This window comes from Anolis carolinensis, chromosome 6, assembly GCF_035594765.1.
Source record: "Anolis carolinensis isolate JA03-04 chromosome 6, rAnoCar3.1.pri, whole genome shotgun sequence".
Taxonomy (NCBI): Eukaryota; Metazoa; Chordata; class Lepidosauria; order Squamata; family Dactyloidae; genus Anolis; species Anolis carolinensis.
In genome coordinates, this window is record NC_085846.1 from 4,341,690 (window position 1) to 4,356,246 (window position 14,557).

A 14,557-nucleotide genomic window follows, 5' to 3' on the forward strand; every position below is an offset into this window, starting at 1 on the left:
CCCCTCAGGAGAAGGTTAAATTGCCTCTGCGTCTGTCTGTCTCTGTCTCGGTTCTATGTGTATCTGGGCATTGAATGTTTGCCCTGTATGTATATAATGTGATCCGCCCTGAGTCCCCTTCAGGGTGAGAAAGAAGGGTGGAATATAAATACTGTAAATAAATACATAAATTGGAGGGGACCCCAAAGGCCATCCAGTCCAACCCCCTAGAATACATAGGTACGGTAGGTAGGTCTAGATATATCATAGAATCATAAAGTTAGGTAGGTAGGTATAAAGATCAGAGATCTATCATAGAATCATAAAGTTGGAAGAGACCCCCAAAGGCCATCCAGTCTGACCCCCTAGAATAGATAAGTACGGTAGGTAGGTCTAGATCTATCATAGAATCATAAAGGTAGATAGGTAGGTATAAAGATCAGAAATATATCGTAGAATCATAAAATTGGAAGAGACCCCCAAAGGCCATCCAGTCTGACCCCCTAGAATAGATAGGTATGGAAGGGGGGCATAGATATATAATAGAATCATAAAATTAGATAGGTAGGTATAAAGATCAGAGATATATTGTAGAATCATAAAGTTGGAAGAGACCCCTAAAGGCCATCCAGTCTGACCCCCTAGAATAGATAGGTACGATAGGTACATCTAGATCTATCATAGAATCATAAAGTTAGGTAGGTAGGTATAAAGATCAGAGATATATCATAAAATCATGAAGTTGGAAGAGACCCCCAAAGGGCATCCAGTCTGATCCCCCAGAATAGATAGGTATGGTAGGTAGGTCTAGATCTATCATAGAATCATAAAGGTAGATAGGTAGGTATAAAGATCAGAGATATATCATAGAATCATAAAGTTGGAAGAGACCCCCAAAGGCCATCCAGTCTGATCTCCTCCTGACAGGCAGGAAGGCACCACCCAAGCCCTCCTGACAGATGGCCATCCATCTTCTGTTTATAAACCTTCCGTGAAGGAGACTTTACCAGGCTACACTATAGCTATCATAGAATCCTATATGTAGTCAGAAGGGACCCCCTTCTACCAGACAGGAAGACATCATTGGATCTCTCCCAACAGATGGCCATCCAGCCATAGATATGATAGATAACACTATATTCTATATCTATGAGTCAGAAGAGGTCCCCAAAGGTCATCCAGTCGCACCTACTTCTGCCAGAGAGGAAGACATTATCTGATCCCTCCCAACAGAAGATCATCCAGTCATAGATATGATAGATTGATACACTATATTCTATATCTATCATAGGATACTAGAGTCAGAAGGAATCCCCAAAGGCCATCCAATCCAACCCACTTCTGCCAGGCAGGAAGACATCATCTGATCCCTCCCAACAGATGGCCATCCAACCATAGATATGGTAGATAGATATACTATATTTTATGACACATCTATCATAGGATCCTAAGAATAGAAGGGACCCCTAAAGGTCATCCAGTCCACCCTCCCCCTTCTGCCAAGCAGGAAGACAGCACTGTTGAGTGGTGTGCATTGCACCTCTGAGCATGTGCAAAGCGCCTTCTTGCATAAGCCACACAGGTTTGGGAGGAGTATGAAGGAATGCCATATACTGTATATACTCGAGTATAAGCCTAGTTTTTCAACCCTCTTTTTAAGACTGAAAAAGCCCCCCTCGGCTTATACTCGGGTGAGGGTCCTGGCTGGCTTATATTTGGGTCAGCTTATACTCGAGAATATATGGTACATTTATTATTTTTCTCTATTATGATTGGTATTATTACATTTATTATTTTTCTCTATTATTGTTGCTACTATTACATTTATTTTACTCTATTTTTATTATTATTATTATTATTAATAATACATTTATTATTTCACTCTGATCTTATTATTATTATTGCATTTATTATTTTTCTCTATTATTATTACATGTATTCTTTTCCTGTATTTTTTATTATTATTATTATTATTATTATTATTATTATTACATGTATTATTTTACTCTATTATTATTAAAAGGCTACATAAGCACATTTACATTGAAGAAGAGGAGAATAATGATTTGATCAGAGTTGGACAGTCTTATCTTAAATTTGAACTCTATGTAAATATTCAAAAACATTTAACCTACTGATGCCTCAATTAATGTAATTTTATTGGTACAGTAGAGTCTCACTTATCCAAGCCTCGCTTATCCAAGCCTCTGGATAATCCAAGCCATTTTTGTAGTCAATGTTTCCAATGCATTGTGATATTTTGGTGCTAAATTCGTAAACACAGTAATTACAACATCACATTAATGTGTATTGAACTACTTTTTCTGTCCAATTTGTTGTATAACATGAAGTTTTGGTGCTTAATTTGTAAAATCATAAACTAATTTGATGTTTAATAGGCTTTTCCTTGATCAGTCCTTATAATCCAAGATATTCGCTTATCCAAGCTTCTGCCGGCCCATTTAGCTTGGATTAGTGAGACTCTACTGTATTATTAAAAGACTACATAAGCACATTTACATTGAAGAAGAGGAGAATAATGATTTGATCAGAGTTGGACAGTCTTATCTTAAATTTGAACTCTATGTAAATATTCAAAAACATTTAACCTACTGATGCCTCAATTAATGTAATTGTATTGGTACAGTAGAGTCTCAGTTATCCAAGCCTTGCTTATCCAAGCTTCTGGATAATCCAAGCCATTTTTGTAGTCAATGTTTTCAATATATCATATTTTGGTGCTAAATTCATAAACACAGTAATTACAACATCACATTACTGTGTATTGAACTACTTTTTCTGTCCAATTTGTTGTATAACATGATGTTTTGGTGCTTAATTTGTAAAATCATAACCTAATTTGATGTTTAATAGGCTTTTCCTTAATCCCTCCTTATTATCCAACATATTCACTTATCCAACGTTCTGCCGGCCCGTTTATGTTGGATAAGTGAGACTCTACTGTATCTATTTTTATTTCTGAAATTTACCACCCTCGGCTTATACTGGAGTCAATGTTTTCCCAGTTTTTTGGTGGTAAAATTAGGTGCCTCGGCTTATATTTGGGTCGGCTTATACTCAAGTATATACGGTATATATATGTGTGTGTGTGTGTTTTCTTCTTGGATCACTGTTCATTACACAACCGCAATGTGAGAGTCCTCCCCCAGTTTGTGACAATCCCTGTGCGGTCACCTTGGAAACAAATGTGAAATAAACCCCTTGTGTATTCTAGGGACATAAATAGACTTCAGTCCTGAAGCCTTGGCTCAGGTTTAGGAGCCAAGAGGGAGCCTATAGCCTTATCGCTGGCATCTCTTTCTAAGCACACCTTGATCCTATGCAGACACCATGCTTTTCCAATCAGCCACCTGGAGAAAGAGCCACGATTATCCTGGGAAGCCATGGCTTCCCTTTTCTCCCCCAGGGTCTTAAATAATAATATATGCAGCTACTTTATGGATTATTTTGGGATTAACTCAGTGGGAGAAATCTTGCAGAGGGTCTTAGGTTTGTTATGAATTGGCTTTGTTATAATTTATTTGCAAAAGTAATAGGTGGAAGCATGGAACCATTTAATCTTAGAGTTGGAAGGGGACCTCCAAGGGTCATCCAGTCCAACCCCCATAAATAGATAGGTCTGTAGATACATAGATAGAGATAGATATATCATAGACTCAAGTTGGAAGAGACCCCCAAGGGTCATCCAGTCCAACCCGCATAAATAGGTAAGTCTGTAGATAGATATAAATATATATCATAGAATGAAGTTGGAAGAGACCCCCAAGGGTCATCCAGTCCAACCCGCATAAATAGGTAAGTCTGTAGATAGATATAAATATATATCATAGAATGAAGTTGGAAGAGACCCCCAAGGGTCATCCAGTCCAACCGCCATAAATAGGTCTGTAGATAGATATAAATAGATATAACATAGACTCAAATTGGGAGAGACCCCCAAGGGTCATCCAGTCCAACCCACATAAACAGATAAGTCTGTAGATAGATATAGATATATCACAGACTCAAGTTGGAAGAGACCCCCAAGGGTCTCCAGTCCAACCCCCATAAATAGATAGGTCTGTAGATAGAAATAGATAGACTCAAATTGGAAGAGACCCTCAAGGGTCATCCAGTACAACCCGCATAAATAGATAAGTCTGTAGATAGATATAGATATATATCATAGAATCAAGTTGGAAGAGACCCCCAAGGGTCATCCAGTCTAACCCCCATAGATAGGTCTGTAGATAGATAGAAATAGATCGAAATAGATAGATAGAGATAGATATATTGTACTTGGTGGTTGATTGATTTACTGCTGTATTAACTCTTGTTTTATTGTCTTACTGTGTTTTACTATTTTTTGTATATTGTTTAATGTATTTATGCTGTTGTTTTTGTAAATTGTGCTAGTTGGGCCTTGCCCCATGTGAGCCGCCCCGAGTCTCCGTTGGGGAGATGGTGGCGGGGTATAAATAAAGATTATTATTATTATTATTATTATTATTATTATTATTATTATTATTATTGTATCATAGAATCAAGTTGGAAGAGACCCCCAAGGGTCATCCAGTCCAACCCCCATAGATAGGTCTGTAGATAGATAGAAATAGATAGATAGAGATAGATATAGAATCAAGTTGGAAGACACCCCCAAGGGTCATCTAGTCCAACCCCCAGAAATAGGTCTGTAGATAGATATAAATAGATATATCATAGATTCAAGTTGGAAGGGACCCCCAAGGGTCATCCAGTCCAACCCCCATAAATAGATAAGTCTGTAGATAGATAGAAATAGATAGATATAGATATATCATAGACTCAAGTTGGAAGAGACCCCCAAGGGTCATCTAGTCCAACCCCATTCTGTCATGCAAGAATACCCAACTAAAGCACTGTTGAAATATCTCCCTCCAATCCCTGTTTGATGGCCTCCAAAGAAGGCAAATCCATTACTTTTCTGAATCTAATGTTCAGATCTAGTGCATCTACACTGTTGGATTGATGCAGTTTAACACCACTTTTATTTATGTATTTATTTAATACATTTATATCCCGCCCTTCTCACCCCGAAGGGGACTCAGAGCGGCTTACAAATTAAATTTACATACAATATTATATTATTAGCATAGTACAATACTGGAAATAAATTACCATATTGAACTATATTTATATATTGTAATATTCTTATTTCCCAGTCTCCATCTGTAATGAAATACAAATTTTGGTTTACAGATGTTATGTTTAATTGTGTGTTAATGTTTTAAAAGGGTAAGTTTTACAGTTATTGCATCCCAGCACTCAGAAGCTGGTTGCCATGGAGAAGTAGGTGGAGCCAACTGCCGTTTCGTTGAAGAAGTGCAGAGTTTAAAAAAAGAAAGCCAGTCTGTGCTCTGATGAGGCACAGGGAAGATTGATTCCAGGTTGATGGGATCAAGGAGACTCAATTGTTCATTTTGAGTCAGTTTTAAGTAAGTTTGGTGACTTATTTAATGTAGTCTGTGTCCTGGAAAGGCACAGAGAATCTGTGATAGTATATCACAGGGGTGACTGTGGTTTGAAGTCACTGGATAGTCCAAGTTTCAGACTTTGGGAACCAATCCTAGCTGGACTCACAAAGATCCATTGAAGTAATGGTTTAAAAGTAGCAAAGGAAGAAGTTTTAACTACTTTAAGTAAAAGAAGTGATACTTTAGAGAGTTGATTCATCTCATTCTAGTATTGTAACTGTTAATAAGAATACCTCTATGTGAGAAACATAATTGTAACCATTAAGCTCTGTGCCTGAATAAACTTGTTATTGTTCTTCCAACATCTAAGCCTCTGTTGCATATATTCTAAACCAAGTTACGCTACCCTTTAAAGTAAAAGTAAACATCTCCCTGCGTCTTTGGTGGTTGCATCTTTCCAAATTGGTGTTAGTCGATATTAGTCTTTTACAAATTGGTGGCAGTCGTTATAAATTCTTTACACCATCCTTGGTGAGGCACTAGCACACTTTCTCAAGGAGATCTCCTAATGCTACAATTTCCAGGGTTCTGTAGCATTGAGCCATGGATGTGAAAGCGGTTTCAAACTGCAGTGTAGACAGACTGGGAAGGGATGTTTGAAAGACCCCCCAAGAACCCCCGGAGGGACCACCGCTGCCAATAACGTCCTCCTACCAGGCGAAGGGGATGCGCCGGTGCGCGGACATGATGTATCGGTCGCTCTTGCTGGACAGCGGCCGCATGAGGCCAAAGTCCCCGATCTTGGCCTGCTCTTCGGAGGCCAGGAGGATGTTCCGTGCGGCCAGGTCGCGGTGGACAAAGAGCTTGGCTTCCAGGTAGGCCATGCCCTTGGCCACCTGCGAGGAGTAGCTCCAGAGCCGGTGGAGCGGGAAGGGTGGGCGGAGGCGGTCGTAGAGCGAGCCCAGCGGGGCCAGCTCCGTCACCTGCGGGAGGGGGAAACGAGAGAATCATGGAGGGGGAAGGGGCTCCCAAAGGCCATCCAGTCCAAGCCCATTCCATAGACACCATTCAAGCCCTCCTAATGGATGGCCGTCCAGCTCTGGTATAAAAAAGATGGAATAAACCTATAACTCGAAGGGAACCCTAAAGGCCATCCAGTCCAACCTCATTATGCCAGGCAGGAAGGCACAATCAAAGCCCTTCCAACAGATGGCCACCCATTCCTTGTTTTTTAAAAAGATAGAATCCTAGAAAACTATGGTTGGAAGGCATAGACCATCTGGTCAAACCCCCTTCCAGCAGTCATGTGGACACTATCAAAGACCTCCCAACAGATAGTCATCCAGCCCTTGTTTAAAAAAACTCCAAATATGAAATCTTAGAACCCTATACAGGCAGTCCCCAAGTCACAAAAATCCAACTTACAAAAAACCCAGAGTTAAGAACAGGGCTGAGATAATAACAAGCGAGAGGAATCTTCCCCTCAGAAGGGAAATCCATTCCTGGAAGAGTTATTATCAGGGGGAAAGGGCTCTCCACTCAAGCTGTATCTCCAAGCTTTGTTTCCACAACAACCCAAGGGATGTTACCCTTCCCTATGCAATCCAATGCATGTGGAAGACAGACCTACAGTAGCTTGTTGAAATTACAAAACCTGAGTGTGGGAAATGCAGGACACAAGCAACTCACTGTGATGTTTCTGCTACAAAGGGAGCGTTGACCATGAACTTGACCATGGTATTGACCAAAGGCACCTTAGAATACATCATTGCACTTTAGCTATAAAGCTATAATCTGCCCTCCCACGTTACTCCTTTCTCTAGACTGGTGGTGTTTTTTTATCTCATCATTTCATGTGTTTATTTATTTATTTCCATCGTTTCTATCCCGCCCTTCTCACCCGAAGGGACTCAGAGCGGCTTACAAAACAGGCAGAATTCGATGCCAATAAACAACAACACAAAAGAATAAAACATAAGCAGTTAAAAACAGTTAACCAAATTAACAATATGCAATATACAGATTGTTAAATTGGTTTTTACTCTTATTGTATTGCATTGGTATTCATGCCCAGTTTTACTGTGTTTGCTTATTGGAATATTCTGTTTACCTGCTTTACTCTGTTTTTATTGTTCTCAGGCTTTGCCCTGTGTTAGCCTCCCCAAGTCCCCACGGGGAGATGAAGGCGAGATAGAAAAATAAAGTTGTTGTTGTTGTTGTTATTTTTGGTGTATTTTGGTGTAAGGGTGAAATGTTGAATCAAGTGTTTTTGCTGTTGGTATTTGCAACTGTGTGTTCCAGCATGCTTTCCAGCAGCATACGGGTTAATGGTGATAGCCTGCCTAGCCAATAGGTCAAGCCTTCCGGTCTCAGAAGTGCGGACAGGACTATGGAATGTGGGAGTTGCTGGCAGATATTCTTCGCAAAGAGAGAGGACATGCTTTGCCTTGCTTGGGAAAGCATGGGTCCTATGAGTGATGGACTTTGTAGTTGTATATAGTTTGTATATAATAAAGCCTTAGAACTGCTGGGATCAGCTGAATTACAACTGTGGTGTCGTTTGTCAGTGCTGCTTGTAGCCAGATGCTTAAGTGGTCTGACAGAAGATGGATTGGTGAGAGGCCTGACTCACCAGTAAATCAGGATGGTTCAGAGCTAATTTAATCCCCTGTCAGTCATTATTATTATTATTATTATTATTATTATTATTATTATTATTATTAGCAGCAGCATTTGGATTTTATTCCCACAATAATTTGAGCATTAAGAGAGCCCTGATGGAGTCTCTGATATAACAGAACCTGGTGGGGATATAGTGCTTTGGTTACTCAGGCTATGCCCCACATATACACATACACACACATATAGTATCCTCTGCATGAACCTCTAGGTAGATTCTGACTGTAGAGTTGCAATGGAGGACCTAGGTCAGGCATGGGCCAACTTGGGCCCTCCAGGTGTTTTGGACTTCAACTCCAACCATTCCTAACAGCCTGTAGGCTGTTAGGAATGGTGGGAGTTGAAGTCCAAAACACCTGGAGGGCCCAAGTTGGCCCATGCCTGTCCTAGAGGCTTACCATTTTGAGGGGCTGGGTGAGGACCACCCCATGGAGGCGGATGAGGTTGGGGTGGTGCAGGCAGCACATGGCGTTGACTTCGTTGAGGAAGTCGATCAGGGCCCCCGGATCGGCGGAGACGTCGGAGCGGAGCGTTTTCACAGCAACCGGGATCTGGGGAAGGAAAGACATCAAGGCAGGGCCTTCTTGTGCCATTGCAAGGCTTTACTAGGAAACATCATCCATGCATCCATGTGCCATCATCCATGCATCCATATGCCATCATCCATGCATCAATGCGCCATCATCCATGCACCCATGCGCCATCGTCCATGCACCCATGCGCCATCATCCATGCACCCATGCGCCATCGTCCATGCACCCATGCGCCATCATCCATGCACCCATGCGCCATCATCCAGGCACCCATGCGCCATCATCCATGCATCTATGGGGGCCTTATGTACTTCAGAGTGTTCCTTAGGCAAGGAATAGGTGGTTTGGGCAGCTGAAATAAAACCTAATATTCTTTACTGGTCTTTCTGGACTTGGGGATGGGTCTTCTTTTTTGGACAGCCACTCCCAGTATAACAAGTTTGGGGGATTATGGGAGTTGCAATCCAAAAAAGGCAGCTTCCCACATGTTCTGGAAGTTCCTGCAGCATTTTGGAGGAAAGGGTCCAAGAATAGATCTTATGTGAAGTCCATGTAAAGTGTGTCCCATTATCGGATTATATTTCCTGGTGTAAACCATGGTGCTTTGGACTTCAACTCCTTCCATTCCTAACAGCCTCAGGCCCCTTCCTTTTGCCCCTCGGCCGCTTAAGCAGCTGAGGGGCAAAAGGAAAGGGCCTGAGGCTGTTAGGAATGGTGGGAGTTGGAGTCCAAAACACCCGGAGGTCCCAAGTTGGCTCATGCCTGGGGAAGATGCACCCCAAGAATCATTCAAGGCTAACCTGTCTCTACTCTGCAACCCAAAGATCTTGCTCCTGCCCTATAGAATGGACAGAGTTTGATATCACTTCATCATGGGAGTTGCAGTCTCTGGAGCACTTACGATGCCTCCTCCCGGGGCGGTCCATTCGGCCCGGTGCACGACCCCGAAGCATCCATCGCCCAGACGTTCACGCAACCGCAGGTCCCACTCACTGATCAAGCATTTCAAAGAGGCCTCGGCATCCACTCTGGGCACCGGACCCGCCGCTGGCGGAGTGGGGTTCGGGGTGTCTTCCTGCTCCGGACTCCGTCCTCCGGTGAACATCTGCAGGGAACGAGAAGAGGAAAGCATTCGCAGAGTTGGAGGGGAGCCCTAGAGGACATCTAGTCCAATGCTAATCTGCCAGGCAACAAGAATAAACATAGAATGAGAAGTTAGAGGAACTCTGTTCTTTTTTAGGGTGCATCTACACTGTAAAATAAATGCAGTTTTCTTCCACTTATAGAATCATGTGGGGCCCCTGGTGGCACAGTGTGTTAAAGCACTAAGCTGCTGAACTTGCAGACCAAAAGGTCCCAGGTTCAAATCCCGGGAGCGGAATGAGCGCCCACTGTTAGCCCCAGCTCCTGCCAACCTAGCATTTTGAAAACATGCAAATCTGAGTAGATCAATAGGTACCGCTCCGGCGGGAAGGTAACAGCACTCCATGCAGTCATGCCTATGGCCACATGACCTTGGAGGTGTCTACGGGCAATGCCGGCTCTTCGGCTTAGAAATGGAGATGAGCACCAACCCCCAGAGTCGGACATGACTGGATCTAACATCAGGGGAAACCTTTACCTTTACCTATAGAATCATAGGGTTGGAAGAGACCCCAAGGGCCATCCAGTCCAACCCCTTTCCACCAGGAAAGAAAAGCACAATCAAAGCACCCCCAGCAGATGGCCATCTAACCCCTGCTTCCAAAGAAGGAGCTTCCACCAGAGGGTTGTTGTATATTTTCTGGGCTGTCTGGCCATGTTCCAGAAGTAGTCTCTCCTGATGTTTCACCCACATCTATGGCAGGCATCCTCAGAGGGACAACTTCAACAGAAAGGAGGAAACCATGAAAATGAACAAAATCTGGCTCCCAGTATTAAAAAACTCAAAAATCAGAACAGTAAATAAGAAGCAACACTCTGAAAACAGAGGAGTTCCAGACATGAATCAACCAGGGGCAGCTAACGACTCTGAACAAAGGATGCCCCCAGGCAGGAAGAAGGCAGGAGATGAAGCTATTCAATGCTAATTAAGGTGACTAACTACAACACTCATACAGGCCTCCAACTGAGAAGAGTTCTTCTCTCACCCAGGACTCTCCACAGATATATATTAACCTTCCTTGCTTAGTTTCTCCATACCTCACAACCTCTGAGGATGCCTGCCATAGATGTGGGTGAAATGTCAGGAGAGAGTGCTTCTGGAACATGGCCATACAGCCCGGAAAACATACAACAACCCTGTGATCCCGGCCATGAAAGCCTTCGACAACACAGCTTCCACCAGACTCGAAGACAGAGAGTTCCACTGTTGAACAGAGGGATTTGGGTTCCCAAGACCATCAGAAATAAATGTTTTTTGATAGTCTTTGGCGACCCCTCTGAAATCCCATTTGTGACCACCCCCAGGGGTCCCGACCCCTAGGGTTGAGAAATGCTAGATTAAATGAACCAGTGGCAGACTGGTTTCCACCTGCAATCCATTTCCACCTGCAATCCAGGTCAAATCCGTCCCGTGCCTTAGGCTTTGCCTGTGGTTGTGGGTAAACCAACTTGGTCGCTTCCACTATGTCAGCTATTGCAGCTATTGCAATGTAAATTGGTAGGAAGGTAGGTAAATGATCCTGTGAATAATCCAAATTGGGTTGAGTTGTGAATAATCCAAATTTGGTTGAGATCGTGCTTCTGGAGGGACTCTTAATTCTTACCTCTCATAGACTTAGAATGGGGATTGGGTTAACCAGTTAAAATTCATGAGTAAACCAGGGTTTTTTTGAGCTGAAAATTTTCTGGAATGGTTTGCACCCCTAAACCATCCCCTTGGATATAGGCTTGGTCAAGAGTCTAGGGAAATAAGCCTTTTAAAATTATTACTACTTCTCCCAGCATCCCCCGGGCAGCATTCAATTTGATATAGAATTTATGCAGCGTGACCATGCTTCAACTGCTGCGGCTCAAATGCTATAGGATACTGGGATTTGTAGTTTAGTGAGGCACCAGCACTCTTTGGATGAGAAGGATGATGATGATGATGATGATGATGATTATTACAATATTTATTTATACCTTGCTTTATCTCTCCCAAAGGAGACTCAAAAGTGGCTTAACATAAAAGGATCAGCCTACAGTTTGAAATATGTTATATTAATATGAAACATTACAACAGGATTAAATATAAACTGTATTAAAAAAAATTCCCAGTTAAAACCTTTGCAACATAGAGTAGAGTCTCACTTATCCAACATTCGCTTATCCAACGTTCTGGATTATCCAACGCATTTTTGTAGTCAATGTTTTCAATATATCGTGATATTTTGGTGCTAAATTCGTAAATACAGTAATTACTACATAGCATTACTGCGTATTGAACTACTTTTTCTGCCAAACTTGTTGTATAACATGATGTTTTGGTGCTTAATTTGTAAAATCATAACCTAATTTGATGTGTAATAGGCTTTTCCTTAATCTCTCCTTATTATCCAACATATTTGCTTATCCAATGTTCTGCCAGCCCGTTTAGCTTGGATAAGTGAGACTCTACTCTACGTGTGTGTGTGTGTGTGTGTGTGTGTATACTGTGTGTTTGTGTGTGTGTATATATATATATATGTGTGTGTGTGTATTTATACATATATATATACACACACACACATACATATACATACATACATACTGTGTGTGTGTGTGTGTGTATGTGTATATATACACATACCCACTTGCCTCACAACCTCTGAGGATGCCTGCCATAGATGTGGGTGAAACGTCAGGAGAGAATGCTTCTGGAACATGGCCAGACAGCCTGGGAATCTCACAGCAACCCAATGATTCTGGCCAGGAAAGCCTTCGATAACACAATTTAAAATATAGCAATATGCAAACATTACGACAGGATGAAATATAAGGAGTATTTAAAAATCCCCAGTTAAAACCATTACAACATACTCAAAGTCAAAAACCACAGGATGAAGACCTTGCAATACTGCAACGCTCATGGTTCCATGTCATTGTTGTTTCGGCATCTAAAGTGGGGTCAAACTGCATTCATTCTATAGTATAGATGCACAAATAGAGTTTTGGAACAGGGGACTCTTCTTACAGACTATATTTTCCAGAAGGCCCTAGATTGCAATGGGTTTTGGAAGGCTAAATAAGTTTTATGATTGATGGACATAATTTTGCAAAACGAGAAATTTTTTTAGATAGGGAAAAATACCTTATAGACCCAGGACATGGGGCGCTGGCCTTGGGGCCTCCTGCGCTTTAAGGCATCCTCCAACCGTCTCTGTCCTGAAAGAAAATATATTATTAGTAAAACATAGTTTAAGGCAGGCATGGGCCAACTTGGGCCCTCCAGGTGTTTTGGACTACAATTCCCACCATTCCTAACAGCCTACCGGCTGTTAGGAATGGTGGGAGTTGTAGTCCAAAACACCTGGAGGGCCCAAGTTGGCCCATGCCTGCTTTGGCACTTCATATCCTTGGAATTGCATTGGGATGTTGCCAAAGGTGCTTTACCTGGCCGCCCCATGCCAATGCGCTCTAGGTCGGAGGGCTTGACATAGTCGAAATGTCCCGGCCGAGTGACGTGTAGTTCATCTCGTATCCTGCTATAGAACTGCTCCAATTGGATCTCGGTTAAGAGCTGGAGAAGCCATTCGGTGCCATCGTCAGGTGCCATCCGGGCACTCCTGGAGGGAGGAAAAAATGGAAATTATTATTATTATTATTATTATTGACACAACGACGTTGCATGACACAGCAAACAAGATAGACATGCTGGATTTCGTTTAACAAAATCCCAAGTCGAACACTTCCCAAGTGTCTAGGACTGTGTGATGTATTTTCGGATGATGCGTGCAGATCCCAGTAAGGTGGCCTTTTGCAGTTGGCAGATCGTAATTTTGTCAATGTCTATTGTTTCCAAATGCCGGCTGAGATCTTTTGGCACGGCACCCAGTGTGCCCATCACCACCGGGACCACCTGCACTGGTTTCTGCCAGAGTCTTTGAAGTTCAATCTTGAGGTCCTGATAGCGGCTGAGTTTTTCCTGTTGTTTTTCTTCAATGCGACTGTCACCTGGGATGGCAACATCAATGATCCAAACCTTGTTCTTTTCCACAACTGTGATGTCTGGTGTGTTGTGTTCCAGAACTTTGTCAGTCTGGATTCGGAAGTCCCACAGTATCTTTGCGTGTTCATTTTCCACAACCTTTGCAGGTTTGTGATCCCACCAGTTCTTAACTGCAGGGAGGTGATACTTGAGGCATAGGTTCCAATGAATCATTTGGGCCGCATAGTTGTGCCTCTGTTTGTAGTCTGTCTGTGCAATTTTCTTACAGCAGCTGAGGATATGATCAATGGTTTCGTTGGTTTCCTTGCACAGTCTGCACTTTGGGTCATCAGCTGATTTTTCGATCTTGGCCTGAATGGCCTTTGTCCTGATGTCTTGCTCCTGGGCTGCAAGGATCAGGCCTTCTGTCTCCTTCTTCAGGGTCCCATTCGTGAGCCACAGCCAGGTCTTCTCTTTATCAGATTTTCCTTCAATTATTATTATTATTATTATTATTATTATTATTATTATTATTATTATTATTATTATTCTCCTATGTATAATAAAGAAATTGAGTCTTGTTACCCTGTTTCCCCTAAAATAGGACATCCCCAGAAAATAAGACCTAGTAGAGGTTTTGCTGAATTGCTAAATATAAGGCCTCCCCTGAAAGTAAGACCTAGTGAAGTTTTTGTTTGGAATTATGCCCGTCAAACAGAACACCAGAGCATGCAGGATCGGTCAATGTACGTACCATAGAGTATTGTACATGGAAATAATGGTAGTAACAAAAAAATTCTTGATAGGATTCACAGTTTGTCTGG

General features: G+C 42.2%; 1 protein-coding gene across 1 annotated transcript in view; it reads right to left on the reverse strand.

The window, feature by feature from the left end:
- tnk1 (tyrosine kinase non receptor 1) overlaps window positions 1-14,557 on the reverse strand; it is a 50,532-nt gene that overhangs the window by 18,810 nt on the left and 17,165 nt on the right. Inside the window, exons 2-6 of the mRNA XM_062983927.1 lie at window positions 13,199-13,371; window positions 12,897-12,970; window positions 9,546-9,749; window positions 8,510-8,662; window positions 6,147-6,415 (exon numbers count right to left, since the gene is read on the reverse strand). Coding sequence (XP_062839997.1) covers window positions 6,147-6,415; window positions 8,510-8,662; window positions 9,546-9,749; window positions 12,897-12,970; window positions 13,199-13,361 — 863 coding nt within the window. The 5' untranslated portion in view covers window positions 13,362-13,371. The remainder of the gene's footprint in view (window positions 1-6,146; window positions 6,416-8,509; window positions 8,663-9,545; window positions 9,750-12,896; window positions 12,971-13,198; window positions 13,372-14,557) is intronic.